We start from the raw sequence: 23058 nt of genomic DNA on the forward strand, positions 1-23058 counted from the left end.
GACCAGGGGTCTATCCTCTGTGGGGGCAGGGAAGAGGGGTCTTTTGGTGCTAGCCCAGTCTCTTTCCAAGTTGTGTGCACTCTCCACTTAATGACCACCAACAAAAGTCCAAACATCAGGCTTTATGAGCTCTGTGTAAGATCTATGAAGATCCTTTTTGGATTCATGAAGAGTGGACCTTTGAAACGATGAAATAATATGTATTTTAAGAGGCCTCCTGGCAACCATGCTTAAAGATCTTGTACGCGTGTAAGGGGTACACCAACCTATGCCACTGTACCAGTGACTTCCTGCCATTACTGAGACAGCCGCATCCCCAGGCCTCTCCAGTCAGTGGGAGAGTGCAAGGTCATTTTCTTATTGGCTAGAGTGAGCTGCACCGCATGTTGGTGTGACCCAAAAGTCAGCTGAATTTTCTCTGGGCTGAATGAGAATGCCTGACAGCCCCCACTGAGGCTAGCCCCAGACAAGGGTCACACTGTTTGAAAGGATGAGTTGAACAACAACAAAAGCCACATGCTCATCACTTTTGCAGAAGCTGGAAAGCTGGCTGAGCTAGATAACAAAGCATTGGATAACAGAATCAAGGGGGAAAAACATTCTGACTTCAGAGAAGTGCTGTAAATCTTTGAAAAGATTGAAATAAAGGGGTGTAAATGAAAGATCCTTGTTTTAACTCGGAGCACTGGAGTATACACACACACACACACACACACACACACAAGCATACACATGTCCATCCACTCACACCTGCATCCATCCACTCACACCTGCATCCATGAAGAGATGGGATGGAGGAGGCCTGACTCAGAGCATCACATGAAGAGAATCTAAGTATATGTTTCTAGTAAGGTCAATTTGTATCAAAAGTAAGCAGAGTTAATGTGACCTTAAGCTATTATGATATTAATGGGTACATCAATTCTAGATTCAGGGAGGTGATTAGTTCCCTCTAGCCTATATAGCTAAGTTTGCTCCAGGAAAAAAATAGACCAATTTCTAGCTATGTAATTTAAAAGTACTAGAGAAAAACTTACATTTTTAGGAGAAGTTCACCATGATAAAAGAACTTGAAACTTACAAGAGATGAGAAAATACAAGGAGGAATTAAAGACATTTGACCTAGAGAAATTCGCAGCAAGGACTTAAGGATGGTCTTCAGCTCTAAAAGGTTGCCACGTGGAAGAGGGACTTGATCTGCCCTCAGTGGTCCCCAAATGAGTGGAAGGTTGAGGAACTGTGGCATTTAAAGAGTAAAAGAAAAAAAAATCTAATACCTGGGATAGATTGTATAGGGTTTTCTGACATTGCATGGGCTGGATAATCACTCATCTGGATCCACAGAGAGGATTCAAACCTTCGATGGGTAATTGGTTCAAAATGAAATTCCAAGTCCTAACTCTGAGGTCTTGGAATTCCCAGGAACTTGACCAAGGTCACAGAGCAAGGGAGTGGCTGTCTAGCACCAAAGCCTGCCTCCCTGTCGGCTTCTTTGTCTCAGATTCAGTTTTCTCATCTCCTTAGTGGTAACTCAGGCAGTGGTGCAAAAAGCAGCCCAGGGGCCACATCTTACGCAGCCTTTTGTTTGGCCAGCATCGTGTGGTAAAAGAATTGAAACCAATACCTGCTACCGCTTCCAGCAGTAGCCACCGTGCTCTGTTGCCTTTCCTGGGCATGCGGCCACAGCGCACATCTGTGTCTCCTATTTGGCTCCCGTGGCCTTGCTGCTTGCAGACCTCGGAGCTGGGGGCAGGCCAGAACAGGACGAAGTGGTCCTGGACCAGAGCATGTGAAGAGGGCTTTGTCAGCCAGAGATGGGTCCCTTGATTTGCAGGGACAGTCAGCTCCCCCAGCTTTCATAACTCCCACTATTGGAAACTGTGAACAGGAAAGAAAGTGCTATGCACTTTTCACAAGTGTCACTCCCGTTTAATCCTCATAACAACCATATCTGTTCCCTGGGGCTGCAGAGTACAAAGCACCCCAGACTGGGTGACAACATAAATGCATTGTCTCACTGTTCTGGAGGCTGGAAGTCCACAATCAAGGTGCTCCCTCTGAAGATGGGAGGGATCTGTCCCAGGGCTCCTCCCCAGCTTCTGGCACCCTCAAATATTCCTTGGATGCTAGATGGCCATCTCTGCATCTCTCCACCCTGTCTTCCTTCTGTGTAGTCTGTCTCTGTGTCTAAATTTCCCCCTTTTATTAGTATAAGGACACTAATCCTATTGAATTAGGACCTAATGACCTATCTTAATTTGGTTAAATCTGTAAAGATTCTATTTCCAAATAAGGTTGTGCTCTGAAGTCTGGGGTCAGACCAAAGCCTTTGGGGAGAAACAATTCAATCCATAATTGTCTGCCCTCAAATCCTCAGCCCCTCATTCATGTCCTTCCTATGTGCAAATTACATTCACTCTATCTAAACATCCCCATGGACATCAAGCAGTGGTTTAATAACAGGTCACGAGGCCAATTCCATGGCAAATAGAATTAAAATGCTATGTTGCTGGCTCCAAGTGCTGTCCTCTTTCTACCACCCTATGCTCCTGCCAGGAGCTGCACCACCCATGTGCCAGGTGCTATACCAGCTGCCTCCTGCCCTTTCCTCACTCCTAGTGGGCTGCCTGTCCAGCAAGACCCAAGATTGGACGCCAAGGGACACGCGGGGCTCAGCCCACCTGGGTCTGTCCCAGAGCCTGGGCATGGGCAGGCTGGGAAGAAGGGAGGAGGGGCAGTTGGAAATCAGGTCCTGGGGAAGTGCTGTGGTTGAAAGTGGGTGAATGTGGCCCACTTAGGCCACTGTCTGGAGGAGGGAGGTGTCATAGTGTGTTTCCTGAGCTGCTATGAAAAACACGATGAACATGCTGCCCTGTTCTGCTGCTGCAGGGTCATATGTGGTTATGAAAATGCAGGGGAATTGGATGTTTAGCCAGGCCCAGGGACACCCAGCAACAAATCGATGTCAGCCACTTACACAGCTCTTGGTCATCCACTTCCTGGAAAGATGGAGTTCCAGGCAAGGATTGGGTCTCGAGCTGTGATCTTTGCACATGGAGCTTTCTCTGGGGATTGGGGAGGGCTGATGGAGAACACTGGGGAAGAAGGAAGACCCTGAACAGATGAGAAAGAATGGGACTTCTGAGGTCATTAGACCTGTCCTGAACTGAACTCCCACTCATAATTTCAGGGTGTTGGACAAATTGATCAAACTTCAGAGCTGGATTTTCCCAAGGGCCTGTTGTGAAGATTAAATGCGCCATGTGTGTGAAGCAGGTGATCCTCTTCATGTTGCTGGGCATAATAAATGCTGTTTTCACCTCCATTTTTCCCTTCAAAGCTGAGCTGTGTTGGTCATCCTGGGGAATACCAAGGAAGACCTGGGGGAGGGACTGGCCCCTCCTGCCTCTCTCTGGGGGTCAGCTCACCCTGGAAGGGTGAGCGTCTTCATCATGCTAACAGTGCATTTTCTCCCTCACAGAGGAGCTGAAGGAGAAGCTGACAGAGTACGTGGACAAGGTGAACGGCCAGAAGCCAGGCTTCATCAAGGTCGTGCGGCACAGCAAGCAGGAAGGCCTCATCCGCTCCAGGGTCAGCGGCTGGAGGGCCGCCACTGCCCCTGTAGTGGCGCTCTTTGATGCCCATGTGGAGTTCAATGTGGGCTGGTAAGTGCCCGTTGGGAGCTGAGGATGATGAGTCCCAGGGTGGTCCAGGGTCAAAGCCCACTGGGATCTCAGTCATGATGGGCGAAAGGAGTCAGCTGGCCCTTCAGAGTGGGAGAGGGTCAGGGATCAATAGGTCAAAACACAGTGTCTCAAGGGTTGGTGGCACAAGGGCCGACGTGGTCCTCTAGGAGACATGATGGGGGAGAAGAGTAAATGCCTGGGGCAGAGTGAGAGCTCCAGCCCAACTAAGGACCAGGCTGCAACCCCCGGGAAAGGGGAGCTGGACCAGACATGAATTGAAGCCCAGCCCACAGACAGGGCCAAGACCAAGAGAGCAAAGGGAGCTAAGCACCCTGGGCTCCCTCCAGATTCCAGATCAGAGGGAGCAGAAAATCTCAGATTCATTCCACTGATAAAACTAGGTCTTAGAGCACCTTTCTTTTCTCTGGCCGGGGCTGCTCAGGTGCTGGTGGGCAAGGCCTCAGTGGCTTCAGGCAAGCAGAGACAAGGCGCCTGGTGCTGACATCCCTGTAGGCCTCAGGGCATGCCATGTGGTCCACTGGGGGTGGCTCTGCAGAGAGCCTGGGGGTGGGGGGCCCGGGTGCTGGGGCTGGCCGAGTATACCGCCCTCTTAGCCACTATGCCTGGTAGCATTGGTGTCTGCTGTCCCTCTTGAACTCTGAGCACCACCCTCTGCCTCCCCAGAGTAGAGTGAGGAGGGTCCTTTGGCAAGAGGGAACAGCAGGCATGCACACAGCATACTTCGACATAACAGGTCCGAATTAAGGCTGCAACACAGTCATTTTTCATAGCTGAAGTCCCTGCTTGCCATTTGTGACTGTTTAAAAAGCATTTTCATTGGATTTATGGCCAGGAGAAGAGAGGGACACTTACTATTTCAAGCAGATTTGAATAAACAATTATGCAACAAATGCATTATTAATGAGAAGCTTATCATTCCTGTCTGCAAACATTTTGCTCGCCTGGTATCCACAGGGGCTCTGGGCTCTGTGGAAGCGTGACCCCCCTCACCTCTCCTGGGGCGGTGCGGATGGGTGGGGTGGGGGTGGCATGCCTGGAAGGACTGAAGAAGCACCGCACGATGGGTGGAGACAGGTTTGTTCTCACCTCCGTGTGTCTGCCGTCCTCATCTGCTTTTTCCTCCTGGGTGACACACTGAATTTTAGCAAAATCAAAGCCCAAGTTGAAAGCTTTCCATGGAACCTCAGAACTGTTTCTTTCTTCTTTCTTGAGTCTTGGTTTCTTTTTTTTTTTTTTTTCTGATGGAATAAAGGAAACCAAACAGACATTAGGATCTAAGGTACTAAAAATCTGTCCGCTCAGCCTGGTTCACGCTGAATGAGGAGTCAAGCCTCGTGTAACCCAGCAGTATGGGGGTGGGAGGCAGAGCAGCTCTTCCCTGCAGGAGAGAGCCAGGAGTCCCTTCCTCCTTCTGCTGGGGAAGGAACTACTGAAGGTGCCAATCTCCTTCCCCCTCCTCCCTGCCTAGGGCTGAACCCGTACTCACCCGCATTAAGGAGAACCGGAAACGGATCATCTCCCCATCCTTTGACAACATCAAATACGACAACTTTGAGATAGAAGAGTACCCGCTGGCAGCCCAGGGCTTTGACTGGGAGCTGTGGTGCCGCTACCTCAACCCCCCCAAGGCCTGGTGGAAGCTGGAGAACTCCACAGCCCCGATCAGGTAATGTGTTCTTTTTTTTTTTTTTTAATTTTAATGTGTTCTTAGCTGGGGGGTCTCCCTGTGTTGACTTGCAGACAAGGGCTCCCTGCCCAGCCTGACCCTCATTCACCGAACTCCAGCCCCATTATGGGGCAAGATGGGGTGGTGGAGAGAAATTACAAGTGACCTTCAGTCACAGCTTACAGCCTCCATGATCCCTTTTTAAAAAATTTATTTATTTTTAATTGGAGTATAATTGCTTTACAATATTGTATTGGTTTCTGCCATATATCAACAGGAATCACCCATAGGTATACATACTGATGATCCCTTTTTAAAAAGCTGTGGCATCCAGAACCGATTCAAAGGCTCAAAGTTACTCATTTCAACACATCACTGTGGGACACCTGCTAGGTGCCAACTACTGTGCTGTGTGCTGGGGATCTGCAGTGATCACCACTCAGCTCCTGCCCACAAAAGCCTAGAATATAGGGAAGACAGACAAAATAATTGGAATAACAAATTATTCCCCATGCTGATGGGAAGTGTGGGCGTGAGGATCCTTTATAGAGAGTGTAATATCCACACTTGTTTTCACGGGAAAGTAGGAGATTGCAAGGTTGGAGCAAGGACACTCCTGTGAATTCACAGGAGCAGAGTGAGTTCATGGACACAGAGGAGGTTCAGAGGGTCTGGGAGGAAGGAGAACAGGGAGGCGGCAGCCCCAGGCAGTGAGGCTGGCGCACCCCATGGCACCTGTATGCCTGGCTGATGTTTGAGCTTACCCTTCAGCACTCAGTCAAAAGCGGCTCCAAACTGCCATGCTAAGATCCCGAACTCTGTCTTTGCTGCTGCCTTTAGAGACACTCTATATAGGGCACCTCCAGCAATGAAGCAGGTGACTTCCACCTCGGGTTCTTTGCTTGCTCCTTGAAGCATTGAAGCATTCCTGGAGAAGGAAATGGCAACCCACTCCAGTATTCTTGCCTGTAGAATCCCATGGACAGAGGAGCTTAGTGGGCTACAGTCCACGGGTCACAAAGAGTCAGACACGACTGAGCGACTTCACTTTCACTTAGAGACACTCAAGTGACTCCTCTATGTGGCCTTTTTCTTATGGGTCAGGACTCCTGGAAAAGCCAGCCATACCAGCCTTTATTTCTACCTGGTTAATCACTGACCAAGTGCCTGTATGCTCCCTGCAAAGCCCTGCCCATTAAATACATAGATGGCATCAGAAGGTGGCCTAGGGGAGAGTTCCTGGAATGAAAGAGGAGATTAGAAACTGGTGTTGCCTTGTATTACATGAAGGAGAAAGATTATGAAAAATATAATTGAAAATGGGTGATTATTATCTGGGATTGCATTTTTCCTTGCCAGAAGGAAAAAGCCATATTCATATTTAAAACAAGATGGAAGAGAACGCCACCTGTCTCTCCTGCGTTGTCTCTGTCACCTATGTGTTAGGCCTGGGCCGCACTTCTGTGTTATTATTAATGAATGTTTGCTGAGAGGTCACTGTGTGCAAGGGCCTCTTACACATGTGGGCTCATCTGCTCTTTGTCATAACCTGGGGACAGCTCACTGTGACAAAGGGGAACGGCCCTGCCAAAGGCTCCAGCCAGTGAAGACAGGATCCAAACTCAGACCAGCCAGAGTCCACGCCCAACTATCATCCTCCCAGGCACACACTGTTGAGCTCAGAACTGGTGTGGCTGAATTCTACCCCCAGGTCTGTTGACTGCTGCTGTTGGGAAGTAGACCATCACACAGCAAGCGTTCTTGCCGAAGTCTGCACTGGTACTAGCTGCTTCTGCTCCCCTCATCTCTAAATGTGTCAGCCTGGACTTAATCCTTAAACCCGCATTCTAGGTTCTTGACAAAGAGTATCATCTGAACCTCAAATATTTCATCACCTAATCTATATCAAAAACTTAACTGAAGCAAGAAGGAAGAGGGAGGGATATATTCAAAGATTGGGACTGACATATACACACTACTATATATAAAACAGATAATTATAAGAACCTGTGTATAGCTCAGGGAGGGCTTCCCAGGTGGCGCTAGTGGTCAAGAACCCACTTGATGAACCAGGACACCTAAGAGACGCTGGTTCAATCCCTGGGTGGGGAAGCTCCCTTGGAGGAGGGCCTGGCAATCATCTCCAGTATTCTTGCCTGGAGAGTACCGTGGACAAAGGAGCCTGTCAGGCTACAGTCTGTGGGGTCACAAAAAATCGGACAAGACTGAAGTGACTGAGCATGCGTGTATACATAGCACAGGGAACTCCATTCAGTACCCTGTAATGACCTGTATGGTAATGGAATCTAAAAAAGAGTGGACACATAAGTATATATAACTGACTGACTTTGCTGTATAAGAGAAACTAATGCAACATTGTGTATCAACTATACTCCAATACAAAAATTAACTAAAATTCTTTAACTTTATATTAATGGAAGACTTTGAAAGAACATTTTTGGTTTTATACCCCATAGGAAGATGAAGATGCCTCACAGCAAGCTGTGGGTTATACACATGTATCTTGCCCACCTTGGTTCCTATTTCCTCCGAGCTCTACTTCAATGCTTTGCCCACACATGATGTAAGCTCTAAACAGAGCCCAGAGAGATCTTCTATTGAACTCTAAAGGGATGGCTTTGAGACTGGTGTTCACTACGTCCCAAAGTGACCTCTTTAAGAGGACTGACATGAGAAATTTCTTTCAAACTGAAAGCTTTCTATTCCTGGGAAATCAGTATAACATTTCCACATGGGAACTCTGAATCTTATTTCTAAGGCCTGTGTGTTTCTCTGTGGCCATCAGGAAGTTTAGGGTCAACTTTGCGGGTCTACTCTAAGATCCATGAAGGAAGACTCACGCATTCTAACTGACCCCTAATTTGGGGTGAAATTTTAGCTTTTCAGACATTTATCTCTTTTTTTATAATGTATTTTACTTTTTCTTATAAACTGTTTCTAACCCTTTGGGGAATAAGGCAAGATATAAATCAATAACACTTTCAGGCTGAGTGGGCCCACTTAATACCCTAGCCAGTTAATAAGTAATAGACTGAGGATGCCTGTGCTCTTCCAAGGGAAACTATCTTAGATTCTGTTCTTGCTTTGACTTGGCCTGGCCATGAGGGGAAGGCTCCCTCCTTTGTATCCTGGAATGCCCTGCCCCACTCAGCACTTCAGTAACATCAAGGAAAATGCTGATGTTAACTCTGCAGGGTCGATGTTTTAAAATCACTGTGCACTTAGAGAGAGGATTTTCTGGGCTTCTTCAGTGTGCAAGTGCATCTTTTAAAAATGATCTTTTGAGTTCCAATTATGTCTCAGAGGATTTCAAGTGCTTTATATTGCTTAATTTAATCCTTGTGAGGTTATAGTTGACTCTATTTGATAGATATGGAATCAGAGGCTCAGGGAGGCTAGGGAACTTCTTTCAGAGATGCACAGCCAGAATGGGTGTGCATTCCCCTAGCAGTCACCTCTAAAGGCAGGTCAAGCACCCCCCACCAGAACTCAGCCTAAAGGAGCAATGGATTGGGTTGTATTGACTGCCCTGGATGCCTTCATGTGGAAACTGAGTCCTTTCAAATAAAAGGCTGCAATTTGAGAAGGGGATGACAGAGGATGAGATGGTTGGATGGCATCACTGACTCAATGGACATGAGTTTGAGTAAATTCCAGGAGTTGGTGATGGACAGGGAGGCCAGGCATGCTGCAGTCCATGGGATCGCAAAGAGTTGGACATGACTGAGCAAATGAACTGACTAAATTTGAAAGCAGGAGGGACAGGGACCCCAAAGCACCAGTCTCTACCCAGGCAGTCTCCTGCATCAGCCTTCTCCAAAGAAATGGCCTGCAAAATAGCTGTTTCTCCACCTTGATGAGTTTCCAGTTTCAAAGATGAGTCCATTTGCATTTGAGTGACAGTTTTCTCATCACTGAGTAGTCTTCATTTCTCCTTTTCTTTCTCTTCCCATCCAGTTCCTCAGCCACCAGCTGAGAAGATGCTGCACAGGGGCTAGAAGTGGTAGCAGTGTGCAGTGGAACAATTTAATGTTATTTGTGTAAGAGGATGCTCTCAGCAGAGAAGCAGCCCACTCGGTCTCTTGCTGATTCACCTAATGTAAATCTCCTCGTGACAGTCTGTGCTGGGTGTCTGCACACAGCCGTGAGCCCCGCAATCACGCTTACTAGGAAAGGCCTTTCAGTTCCTGGCCCCACCAGCTATTGGCGCGTTGTTCCAGCCTAAGACCCCTGCTGAATTCTTACCCATACCAGCCACCTACACCCTACCTATTGGATATCTCCCCCTGGTGACCCAGAGGCACCTTAAAATCAGTTTTCCCAGCATGGAATCCCTCTTCCTTCTAAAACCAGCTTCTTCTCTATCCACCTATCAATGGCCCTCACCCCATCATCACCCAAGCAGAAGGCTAGCTGGCATCCAGATTCCTCCCTCTCACCTTCAGAGTTCATCTGCCTCAAATTTCTGCTGATTTTACTTCAACATATGTCTTTAAACAATCCCTATCTCCATTCCTGGTACTCCAGCCCAGGTCTTCATCATTGCTCACCTGGATATAACAATAAGCTTCCCAACCGGATTCCTCGATTTCTACCCAATCTCCTCCAATCGATCACCCCATGGCTAGAGAGTATTCTTTTTACAAACACAGATCTGCTTATTACCACTGTCTGCTTAAAATTCTTCGTTGACATTCCTTTATCCACAGGTAAAATCCAAATGATTTACTATGCTATCCAAAGCCCCAGCTCATCTCTCTAAAGGGACCAAGGTGAAGAATGGGAAAGTTGTTGTGGGTACACAGGTAGCAACAGAGACCAGCTTCTCCAGCCAGAGATACAGACATGCAGCCGAGACTGGAAGACTGAGCATTGCTTCTCTGGTTGGCACACAGGCAAGCACCACCAAAAATGATGCCTGGGCACAGGACAGGAGCTGTCTGCCTCTGTCCTAATGGAAAAGGCTCCCTGGAGTAGCTGGCGAGTGTGGACCTGCGGGGCGCAGGGCGGCCACTCAGAGAACGAGGCTCACACCAGTTTTGGCAGCAAAGGAAGGGAGAAGGCTAGACCCTCCTGGCAGGAAGGCAGCACTGCGCTTCCTGCTCTGTTGACCCCCATGAGACGGCCCCTCTGCTAACTACCCTCCATCTCTCCATGCCCTGCAGGAGCCCTGCCCTCATCGGTTGCTTCATTGTGGACCGGCAGTACTTCCAGGAGATCGGCCTGCTGGACGAAGGCATGGAGGTCTATGGAGGCGAAAATGTCGAGCTCGGGATCAGGGTGAGCAGAGTTTCTCACCAGGAAGGCTTCGCTCAGCTCCCCAGTGGGTGAATGAGTCCAGCGGGGTGCAGAAATTTGGCTCCGGGTTGACGGTGGTGGAGTGATACTGAACGTCCAGTCCCTAACCTTGGTCCATGCATATGTGATCAGGGCTGCTAGGGATGGGATAGAGACACAGGTTGGGACCTATAGAATTTTCAGGAAGAAAAGAACATCAGAAACTGTTTTGGCTGGGGTGGGGACATGAGAGAGTTGAGCTCCCAAATCAAGGAAATAAACCTCTGTGTTGAAACCAAATGCAGGTTTCCAGGGAGTGAGCAAAAGGGAGCTCCAGGAACAGGGAGGTGAACAAGAGGGACCCTCAGAGTTGCTTCTCTTCACTGTCACCTCCCCTCAGGGTTTCTCTGTTATTCTCCATCTCCTCCACAGTGGCCCACAGAACCTTCCTCAAGACTTTGTCAGGAGAATGCCACAGAGGAGTAAACTCATGGAGTATAAACAGCAAGGCACAGCCAGGCTCACGCCATGCAGGTTCCTGGCCCTCCACCTGGTGGTCAGACCCTCAGGCACGTACATACCTCCCATCACTCTCCAGAGATAGCCACCATCCTGCCCCAAAGTACAGGACCCTTTGCAGCTATCAATGTGTGGTGTGAGTCCACACTAGGCACCATTTATTCTCTCATCATATGGGAACGTCTCCAAGGCACTGACCGCCTTCTCTGGGCCTATGTAAAGGTACCTCCAAAAGGAAGCCCTTCCCATGACTGAGAGACACATTCGACGCCTTGGCAGTTGACAGCAGTGTGATCAGGGATGCAAGGAAGGACCTCGCCCTGTAAAGGGAAGACCACCTCTCTGTCCAGGTTGTGGTTCTCGCCTCATGAAAAAAGCGACATGTAAGCTGGGCTTGTCCCCACTGTGGTCCCCGCTGTCCTCTCCATGGGGATCTTTAAGCAGCCTGGCACACATGCACTACAGGCTTGCCAGTCCCTGGCCACCCCTCATTCCTGCTGTGTTCATGGCAGTCATCCGAGCTGTTCCCCTCACTGCCAACCCTCCATGCAGGCCACCTAGCGTCTGCCTGGTTCCCACCAATGACTCCCCTCTTGCCCCTTTGACCTCAGTGTCTGTATCTGGCCATCTCCTGTTCCCACTCTCCAGTTTCCACTCAAAGGCTCCAGCTTAGGTAACCCTCCTTAGCCATCCCCACTACCCACTGGGCAGTCAACTGACGCTGGATAGCCCCTGCCCTTTCCTGACCGGAGACTGCGCATCTCTAATGAGCATCTCACAATTACAATGGCCTGGCAGGCTGCATGGGCCTGGCTTGTCACCCAGGCTTAATGCTAGGGCTTTTAAGTTCTGGAGGCTGGAGCAGCTTGTCTGAAGCCGAGCTTAGAGAACACTTCCAGACACCTGTATTCACTGAAACCCAAATAAATTGCTTTGGAGGCAGTCAAGATACATGGGTTCGTTGGGGGAGCTAATGTATTCATAGAGGACAGAGCCTGCATAATCGCCCTCATTCCTCTGCTTTCCCTACACCGGTCATTTATTCACCATTTGCGTCCTCACCATCTCATTTCCGCACACTCCTGGATAAATGCTTGCCCCCAAACATAATATTTTTCACTAGAAGCTGCTGCCGGGAATTGGCTGAGCGGCCAGAACCGCCTCTAGTCACTTAGGCTTTCTGGGTAAAAATGTCCGGGAATGGAGAAAGGAATTAGATTTGTGAACTCTGCCTCTAACATACATGTGAGTCAATCACAGAGTGGTGGGAGATTTCTGGCTTTTCCTTGCCTAGACTATTAATATAAAGCTGTTCTGGAGTGTGGGCCTGGGTGAGGCTTTCAATACTTGTTTAAAATTTGGGGGTTTTGTGCTGGGGGTGTAAATTACAATACAAAATGTTGCCTGGCTTTTTTTTTTTTTTCTTTTTCTGTCTGTTCCCTCCTGTTTGACAGAGGTGAAGTGCCATGGAGTTGAAGGAAAGATGGTTTTTAAAGCGGGTACCAAGCAACTTGTTGGCTGGCAGAGCTGAGGACAGAGCTAGTTAATTTGAATTAACTTGGGTTCAATCCTTGGTCATAGGACTAGGATATCACATGCCGTGTGGTTAAAAAAAAAAGAGTTGGGACATTGCTTTCCTCCCCTCACTTATTCAGAGGCAACTTATTCAAAGTCCTTACCCATCCGGCACACAGAAACAGAGTCGTTTGCACAAATATTCAATACCTGCTGTGGCACTTTACTTACATCATCCATCTACAAAGCGCCCTAAAAAGTAGCTGTTATCATAGTACCCCCTTTTTCAGATGAGGAAGTTGTGAAATGAAGAGCTTACATAATATGTTCTCAAAGTCATATGACTTATAAGAGGCAGAGAAAAGATTCACCCTTGGGTCTTTACGATTCAAAAGCCTAGCTAGATACACCACAGTGATCTAGGAATAAATGTTCTTTGTGCATTCCCCAAAGAGTACTACAGTGTCCATGCAGTAATTTTCTTCTACTTTACACAATCTTGTCTACAGAGTCCTCATTTACAAACTTATTCTTATTTTGCAGTCAATTCTAATAAGCCTTGTTTTCCCCAATTTCTAAGTCTACAACTCAGTTGGAAAAAAAGAAGGGAACTGCTGTGGGCAAGCAGAATGAAAAGAGTGAGAAATAAGAGCTGACATTGAATAGAAGACAGAAAGATTATACCGATGATAGCTATAAAATAATAGAATATATAAGAAAGAATTCAGGAGCTGGCAAGGAATTTAAAAGTGGCTAGAAACTGTTATGGGTTGAATTGAATCTCCTTTAAAACATGTTGAAATTCTAACCCTCTGTACCTGTGACTATTTGGAAATAGGACCTTCACAGATGTAATCAGGTTAAGATGAGGTCATACTGGGTCAGGGTGGGCCTTAATCCAATATGACTGGTGGGTGTCCTCATAAAAGAAGGAGACTTTGGACCCAGACACAGAGGGAAGATGACCACGTGAAGATGGAGACAGAGATTGGAGTTACGATGCCACAAGCCACTGAATGCTGCGGCTACCAGAAGCTAGACGAGGAAAGGAAAGATCCTCCTAGAGCTTTAGGGAGGGCATTGCCTACCAATACTTGATTTCAGACTTCTAGCCTTCAGAACTGTGAGAGAGTACATTTCAGTAGTTTTAGATAATTCAGTTGGCCATGCTTTGTTATAACAACCCAAGGAAATCAATACAAACACCAAACCTAAGTGAAAGTAGGAACCAGAGAAAGCCTGAGTCCATTATATCTGAAGAACCAGGTAACCTGAAGCTTATGATATCCCAGTTTCATTGAGTATACAGAGGACAGGACACAAAGACTAAGGCTTAAGCTGGAGGAGGGCATGGCAACCCGCTCCAGTATTCTTTCCTGGAAAATCCCCATGGACAGAGGTACCTGGCAGGCTACAGTCCATGGGGTCGCGAAGAGTCAGACCCGACTGAACGGCAAAGCACAAAGTGCAAGGCTTAACCAACATGAAGAGACTAATAAAAAACCCCTACCCCTTACCTCCCATAAAGCAGGGGCTGCAAAGGCCAATTATCCGAATATAAAGATGGGCCAGAACTACTCCCACCCACATTTTCATTATTAGAGTGAAGATTGCCTGTCTCAATCTTGGGCCAGGAAGAAAAGAAAAATTCTCCTCTGTGAGCCCCTCCCTTGCGCCTATCATCTGAAATCAAAATACTTCAGGTCCAGAGAATCTCAAGAGGAAAATTTAGCTTAAAGTTGTTGGAAGTTTTTAGGCATCTGCAAAAGTGTATACAAATCCTTTCTGAGAAAGACCCAGGCCAAAAAGTTTCTCCTAGCTAGAGTTCCAAGGAATGTGATTTTAAGTTGTTTTCTTTTTTTTTTTTTTTAAATCATAAAGCAGACAATGGAAAAAGAACCAAGAGCAAACACCAGCAAAAGCATTGGACAGCCCAATTTGGTCTACAAAGTCATCAAGCACTGAATCTATCAGATACAGGATATAAGTTGTATATTTAATAACTTTTAAAAGAGATTTAAATATGAGTATGAAGTAGGAGACTATAAAAAGACCAGCTATATTCGGATAAAAATAGAATTTCAAACATGACTAACATAAAAATGGAAATTAAAAGCTTAGTGGATGGATTAAACAGCTGGATGGATATTAAAGGAAAAACTAAGAAAAATGGAAAATAGTGCTGAAGAAATTATTCAAAATCACCCGGGAAGACAAAAGAAAAAATATGAAAGAAAGAGGTTGAGAGACATGCGGAAATGAGAAAGAGGGTCTAATATCTTAGAATTCCAAATGGCGATGATAGAAAGAGGATTAAGCGGAAGCAATATTTGAATAGAAATGACTGAAAATGTTCCCATACTGCTGAAAGACACCAGTCCTGTCCAAAGTAAAATAAATACAAAAATATTCACATTTAGACATATCATGGAACCATAGAAAAGCAAAGATGACGAGAAGACTTTACAGCAATCAGAAAAGATAGATTACCTAAAATTTTATGATAATTAGAATAACAACAGACTTTCCAGTGGCAATAGTGGAATCCAGAAGACCATGAAATAACATCTTCTATATTGCTGAGAGAAAAACCAACTGTTACATGTACATTCAATTTTTTAAAAATCCTTCATAAACTAGGGTAAAAGGAAGCTATTTTCTGACACAAAATTGAGTTTGCTACTGACAGATCCTAACTAAAAAATTTTTAAAGGATATACTTCAGATACAAGGAAGTTGAGCTCAGCAGGAATTCTGAAATGAAAGAATAATAATTAGCTCATATATGCATAAGTATAAATATATGAGCAAATGTAAAGAAATATTCATGGTAAATAACACTTTAGTAATGTATTATAGAGTTATTAACACTTCAGTAATGTATTGTGGGATTATTAAAACAAAATTACAGTGCATGATGAAAATTGCAAATAAGTTGGGAGGGAGTGATTATAAATAAAGTGCTTAAAATGTCCATAATGTTTGTGAAGATGGAGAAGATCCAGTTGACTTTAAATTCTGATAATCTGTTAAGAAGAGGTGGCAAGAATACATGGAAGAACTGTACAAAAAAGATCTTCACGACCCAGATAATCATGATGATGTGATCACTAATCTAGAGCCAGACATCTTGGAAAGTGAAGTCAAGTGGGCCTTAGAAAGCATCACTATGAACAAAGCTAGTGGAGGTGATGGAATTCCAGTTGAGCTGTTTCAAATCCTGACAGATGATGCTGTGAAAGTGCTGCACTCAATATGCCAGCACATTTGGAAAACTCAGCAGTGGCCACAGGACTCGAAAAGGTCAGTTTTCATTCCAATTCCAAAGAAAGGCAATGCCAAAGAATGCTCAGACTACCACACAATTGCATTCATCTCACATGCTAGTAAAGTAATGCTCAAAATTCTCCAAGCCAGGCTTCAGCAATACGTGAACCGTGAGCTCCCCAATGTTCAAGCTGGTTTTAGAAAAGGCAGAGGAACCAGAGATCAAATTGCCAACATCCGCTGGATCATGGAAAAAGTAAGAGAGTTCCAGAAAAACATCTCTTTTTGCTTTATTGACTATGCCAAAGCCTTTGACTGTGTGGATCACAAGAAACTGTGGAAAATTCTGAAAGAGATGGGAATACCAGACCACCTGACCTGCCTCTTGAGAAATCTGTATGCAGGTCAGGAAGCAACAGTTAGAACTGGACATGGAACAACAGACTGGTTCCAAATAGGAAAAGGAGTACGTCAAGGCTGTATATATCACCCTGCTTATTTAACTTATATGCAGAGTATATCATGAGAAACGCTGGACTGGAAGAAACACAAGCTGGAATCAAGATTGCTGGGAGAAATATCAATAACCTTAGATATGCAGATGATACCACCCTTAGGGCAGAAAGTGAAGAGGAGCTAAAAGGCCTCTTGATGAAAGTGAAAGAGGAGAGTGAAAAAGTTGGCTTAAAGCTCAACATTCAGAAAACGAAGATCATGGCATCTGGTCCCATCACTTCATGGGAAATAGATGGGGAAACAGTGTCAGACTTTATTTTTTGGAGCTCCAAAATCACTGCAGATGGTGACCACAGCCATGAAATTAAAAGACACTTACTCCTTATAAGGAAAGTTATGACCAACCTAGATAGTATATTCAAAAGCAGAGACATTACTTTGCTGACTAAGGTCTGGCTAGTCAAGGCTATGGTTTTTCCTGTGGTCATGTATGGATGTGAGAGTTGGACTGTGAAGAAGGCTGAGCGCCGAAGAATTGATGCTTTTGAACTGTGGTGTTGGAGAAGACTCTCGAGAGTCCCTTGGACTGCAAGGAGATCCAACCAGTCCATTCTGAAGGAGATCAACCCTGGGATTTCTTTGGAAGGAATGATGCTAAAGCTGAAACTCCAGTACTTTGGCCACCTTATGCGAAGAGTTGACTCATTGGAAAAGACTCTGATGCTGGGAGAGATTGGAGGCAGGAGGAGAAGGGGATGACTGAGGATGAGATGGCTGGATGACATCACTGACTCGATGGACGTGAGTCTGAGTGAACTCCGGGAGATAGTGATGGACAGGGAGGCCTGGAGTGCTGCGATTCATGGGGTCGCAAAAAGTCGGACATGACTGAGCGACTGAACTGAACTGAACTGAATCTGTTAAAATTCCTAGAGAATCCCTGAAAATCATAGATACAGAAAGTCTAACTTCTAAAGAAGTAGAGGGAAAAAAACAAGACATGAAAATGGTAAGAAAGAGAAAGAAGACAGGTAATTCAAGAAGAAAATATATGAAACGGTAGAAATAATCCAAATATATCAGTAAATGTAGTAAATGTGCATGGGCCAAATTAAGATTAACATTTGAAAACTGGATTTTAGAAATTATCTGTAGTCTGTTTATAAGCCTGAAATATGATAATACAGATAAGTTAAAATGTAAACAGATGGAGAACGTCATGGCAGGTAAATACTAATCAATCAAAAGAAAGTTGTAGTTAAATTAATGTTTAAAAAAATGCTATTACACCATGCTTTAGGAAAAATAAGGTAGATTTCTACAAGATGAAAGTATGTTGTTTATCAGGGATATATGAAAATTATAAGTTTCTATGAACCTTAATGGCACAGCTTTAACTTATATAACATAAAATGGATAGAATTTAAAGAAGACATCAACAGCACCACTAATGTAGTTGAGGATTTTAATAAATTTTCCCAGTAATTGATAGACCAACATAATTGATAGTTTAAATCAAATGGGCATATGTGCAACACTGCATCTAACAACCACAAAATTCAACAGTTTCAAGGGAGTAACATCATATAAATACATTCTCTGATCTCAATGGAATTAAAAATCTATACCTAAAAAGTATAGGAAGAAGCCATATTTTTGGAAATTGTGAAACATTTCTGAATAGCATAGGTCAAAGGAGAGATATACTAGTAATTTTAAAATATTTTGAACTGCTGCTGCTGCTAAGTCGCTTCAGTCATGTCTGACTCTGTGCGACCCCATAGACGACAGCCCACCAGGCTCCTCTGTCCCTGGGATTCTCCAGGCAAGAATACTGGAGTGGGTTGCCATTTCCTTCTCCAATGCATGCGTGCGTGCTAAGTCGCTTCAGTCGTGTGCGGCTCTGTGTGACTCTATGGATAGCAGCCCATCAGGCTCCTCTGTCCATGGAATTCTCTAGGCAAGAATGCTGGAGTGGGTTCCCATTTCCTTCTCCTATTTTGAACTGAATATAGCAATATAACAAATATATTGAATACTGCAACCAAAATAGCACTTAAAAAAACTGTAAATCAAAACAGTATGGTAGTGGCATAAAATCAGACACATAAATCAAAGGAAAAGAATAGAGATTCCAGAAATAAGCCCATTCATATATGCTCAATTAATTTGCAACAAATGAACCAGGAATATACAACAGAGAAAAGATGGTGTCTTCACTAAATGGTATTGGGAAAACTGGACAGTCACATGCAAAATCACAAAACTGGACCATTATCTAACGTAATAGAAAAATGTAACCATACACAAAAACTAACTCAAAATGGATTAAAGACCTGAACATAAGACCTGAAACGATAAAACTCCTAGAAGAAAATTAGGCAGTAAATTCCTTGCCATCTGTATTTTCAAAGCTGTTTCCCTATAATTATCCTATTTAATGTACCTAGCAATCAAGTGCTATAGGCAAGCCAGATATTACTATCCTAATAGTGTTACTTCATGGGAAATAGATGGGGAAACAGTGGAAACAGTGTCAGACTTTATTTTGGGGGTCTCCAAAATCACTGCAGATGGTGATTGCAGCTATGAAATTAAATGAGGCTTACTCCTTGGAAGGAAAGTTATGACCAACCTAGAGAGCACATTAAAAAGCAGAGATATTACTTTGCCAACAAAGGTCCGTCTAGTCAAGGCTATGGTTTTTCCAGTATTCATGTATGGGTGTGAGAGTTGGACTGTGAAGAAAGCTGAGCACCGAAGAATTGATGCTTTTGAACTGTGGTGTTGGAGAAGACTCTTGAGAGTCCCTTGGACTGCAAGGAGATCCAACTAGTCCATCCTAAAGGAGACCAGTCCTGGGTGTTCATTGGAAGGACTGATGCTGAAGCTGAACCTCCAAGACTTTGGCCACCTCATGAGAAGAGTTGACTCACTGGAAAAGACCCTGATGCTGGCAGGGATTGGGTGCAGGAGGAAAAGGGGATAACAGAGGATGAGATGGCTGGATGGCATCACCGACTCGATGAACATGAGTTTGGGTGAACTCCGGGAGTTGGTGATGGACACAGAGGCCTGGCGTGCTGCAATTCATGGGGTCGCAAAGAGTTGGACACAACTGAGCAACTGAACTGAACTGAACTGAATAGCATTATACAATTTAAAATGTTTATATTGGCCAAAAAATATTAATTCATTCTTGTAGTTTATTATTTCATTATTATAATCATTAATTTAACAACAAAGATAACAAGAAATCAATTTAAGTGCTTTGTAAACTATAAAGTGCTCTGTACAAAACATGATCATATCTATTATTATTATACATGCAGATTTATCTATGTTCCATAAATATACAACCATACATTTCATATAGTGTTTTATTTTTTTAAGCAAAATTTAATTTGTACAGAGTATAATAGTCCTGCTATAAGCCAGTCCCATTGCTTGGGTCTTGGCGACAGTCACCAAAATTCAAAGTACTGCATGAGCTCATACAGTTGTCTAAACCTAGGTTATAGGCACATGCTTCCAGGGGTCAGGGTCAGGTCCCATATGCCTCCTTTCAAGTTCCATGGGTCCAAATATTACATACGATGTTGTCTCTTATGCTGCTGCTGCTGCTGCTGCTACGTCGCTTCAGTTGTGTCCAACTCTGTGCAACCCCACAGACGGCAGCCCACCAGGCTCTGCCGTCCCTGGGATTCTCCAGGCAAGAACACTGGAGTGGGTTGCCATTTCCGTCTCCAGTGCATGAAAGTGAAAAGTGAAAGTGAAGTCGCCCAGTTGTGTCTGACTCAGCAACCCCATGGACCGCAGCCTACCAGGCTCCTCCATCCATGGGATTTTCCAGGCGAGAGAACTGGAATGGGGTGCCATCGCCTTCTCCATATAGGAAGGGAATTTGGAACCTAGGTTCAAATGTCCTCTAAAAAAGTGTCTAGGATACTGTACTTTATATTCTAAATATCTTACCATAAATGGAATTTTTAAAAAAAGCTTTTTCAAACATATCCCCCAATAGAGAGAATGGTATAATAAATCCCCTTCCATCCATCACCCAATATCAACATTGTCAACTCATGGATAATTTGGTTTTAATCTATTCATACCCAATCCTCCCTAACTCTGGCTTTTTGAAGCAAATCCCAGATATTATATCATCAAAAAATATTTCAATATGCATCTAAAATAGATAAGAACTTTCTGAGAGAAACATGATCACAATACTATTTCAGTCCTAAAAGTGTTGAACAGAATTCCCTAATACCATCAATTATCCAGTCAGTGTTTACATCTCCGCCAATTCTCTCAGCAGTTTTTACTTTGTTTTACAATTTGCTTGAATCGAGATCCAGTTGATTAATGTCTTATAAGTCTCTATTAATCCACTGGATTTCTTTCTCCATTCCTTTTTTTCTCCCTGTAATTTATTTTTAAAAAGACCAGGTCATTTGTCCTGTGGAGACTCCCACAGTCTAGGTTTTTCTGATTGCATTTCCCTGATGTCATCTAACACTCCTGTTCTGTATATTTCTTCTAAATTGCTAGTTAGACCTGGAGGTGTAGGTGCAGTTTTGTAGCAAGAATATTCCAAAGGCAATATGTGCGTGCTTTCATCACCGGGTACCTAATGTCTTGCTGTCTCCCTGTTTGTGATGTTAGCAGTTACCGCTGATTAGTGCCTAGATCAAGTAATTCATTAAGGGTTAGAAAATGGTGATATTTTAATTTTATTTTTCCTTCTTTGTTTATTAGCTGGAATAACTTTCATAAAGAGACATTTATAGTCATCCATTCTTTGGTTGCCTGGAAATACAACACAGTTCATTAGGAAAAGTCAGAATAAATAATTCTATTACAGTTTGCAAAATAATGAGTTGATTCTCTACCATCTTTTAGAGAGAGCCAATTAGGTTTTTGAGTACTGTTATGAGCTTACAGTTTAAATATATTTGATGTGTTTCAATTCATTGTATATAATGCCCTAGTTGATTTGCAGTTTTTTCACCTTTGGCCACTGAGAGCCTATTGACATTCGTTCCTCAGAAAAGAGTCCTTTGGCCTCTTGAATGACTTCTCTGGCATTAGAAATGTTCCATCTGTACATTTCTTGCTCCAGACCTGTAATCAGCCATTTTTTTCTAAGGAGCTCGGCTTTCTTTTAGTGAGAAGTGGTATTTAAAAATCACAGTCTGGGTCTGGGCACTACAGGCATTCACTGCTACTGAGTTGGTCCGTGTTTCTGGGTCTTTTCAGTGGTTGCTGCTGCTGCTAAGTCACTTCAGTCGTGTCCAACTCTGTGTGACCCCATAGGTGGCAGCCCACCAGGCTCCCCTGTCCCTGGGATTCTCCAGGCAAGAACACTGGAGTAGGTTGCCATTTCCTTCTCCAATGCATGAAAGTGAAAAATGAAAGGGAAATCGCTCAGTCATGTCAGACTCTTCGCGACCCCATGGACCGCAGCCTGCCAGGCTCCTCTGTCCATGGCATTTTCCAGGCAAGAATACTGGAGTGGGGTGCCATCGCCTTCTCTGTTCCAGTGGTTAGAGCTAGCTATATTCCTTTTGTTTAAAGAAAACACTTTCAATGTTCATGATGATCTCTCTGAATCAAGTTTAGTACTGCAGGCTTTGTGTGTGTGTGTGTGTGGGGGTGTGTGTGTGGGTGTGGGTGTGGGTATGGCTGCATGGGGTTTTCATTTCTGCATGAGGGCTTTCTCTTGCTGCAGAGAGCAGGGGCCTACTCTCTAGCTGCGGTGAGCGGGCTTCTCATTGTGGTGGCTGCTTTTGTCGCAGAGCCCAGGCTCTAGGGCGCCGGCTTCAGCAGCTCTGGCACACAGGCTTAGTTGCCTCACGGCATGTGGGGTCTTCCCAGGCCTGGGATTGAACCTGCGTCCCTTGCACTGGCAGGCAGATTCTTAACCACTGGACCACCAGGGAAACCCACTACAGGATTATTACTCAATTTCATCAATCTTACATCTCTGTTTCCTTTCTCTGATGCCAAAAATTCTGGCTCTTAATGATATCAACATAATTACTTGTTTTATTCCTCGGCATGCATACAACTGTCTCTGAACACTATCACCAATGATATGATTACTAGAAACAGTTTAAATTTTCTTTTTTGCATTTCTTTCTGCTTTTAGGTTATATTCCGCTGGAGATGTACAGTCAAATCACTGTGCTTTAAACTAGAATAGTTCCTCTCTGTGCATTATTCTACCAACCAAATAAACAGGTTCATTTCTTTTATTTTGCTTTTGATTTTTAGGAATTGCTTTTTCCATGTTTAATTCTTACAGCTATGTAAATAGTTACATAATTCCAAGATCAAATCTAGAAGAGAAAGTGTGTTCAGAAAAATCTGTTTGCTATTACTGTTCTTTTTATCCTGTTTCTTTAGTACCTCTAACATAAACACCTTGTTTGTTTTATTTTACCCTTTTAAAAAATGGAAATATGCATATATTCACATCTCTTTTTCTTAGATAAGTAGAAGTATGCTAGTTTCCTTTTCACTGCTGTGATTTTTTTCACTATATAAATTTTTTCCTGAAGATTACAATAGTGTATAGACATATCCCTCATTGCTTCTTCATAGCTGCATGGTGCCCCAATGCAGGCA

At 44.3% G+C, this 23058-nt stretch overlaps 1 protein-coding gene across 3 annotated transcripts in view; it reads left to right on the forward strand.

Moving 5' to 3' along the window:
- GALNT18 (polypeptide N-acetylgalactosaminyltransferase 18) overlaps positions 1 to 23058 on the forward strand; it is a 353469-nt gene that overhangs the window by 239628 nt on the left and 90783 nt on the right. For all 3 annotated transcript variants that reach the window (XR_011249332.1, XM_069554380.1, XM_069554381.1), the window contains exons 4-6: positions 3482 to 3665; positions 5176 to 5373; positions 10560 to 10674. Coding sequence is in view for 2 of the 3 variants with exons in the window: in XM_069554380.1 (XP_069410481.1) it covers positions 3482 to 3665; positions 5176 to 5373; positions 10560 to 10674 (497 nt within the window). In the remaining variant the exon portion in view is untranslated. The remainder of the gene's footprint in view (positions 1 to 3481; positions 3666 to 5175; positions 5374 to 10559; positions 10675 to 23058) is intronic.

This window comes from Ovis canadensis, chromosome 15, assembly GCF_042477335.2.
Source record: "Ovis canadensis isolate MfBH-ARS-UI-01 breed Bighorn chromosome 15, ARS-UI_OviCan_v2, whole genome shotgun sequence".
NCBI classification, from domain to species: domain Eukaryota; kingdom Metazoa; phylum Chordata; class Mammalia; order Artiodactyla; family Bovidae; genus Ovis; species Ovis canadensis.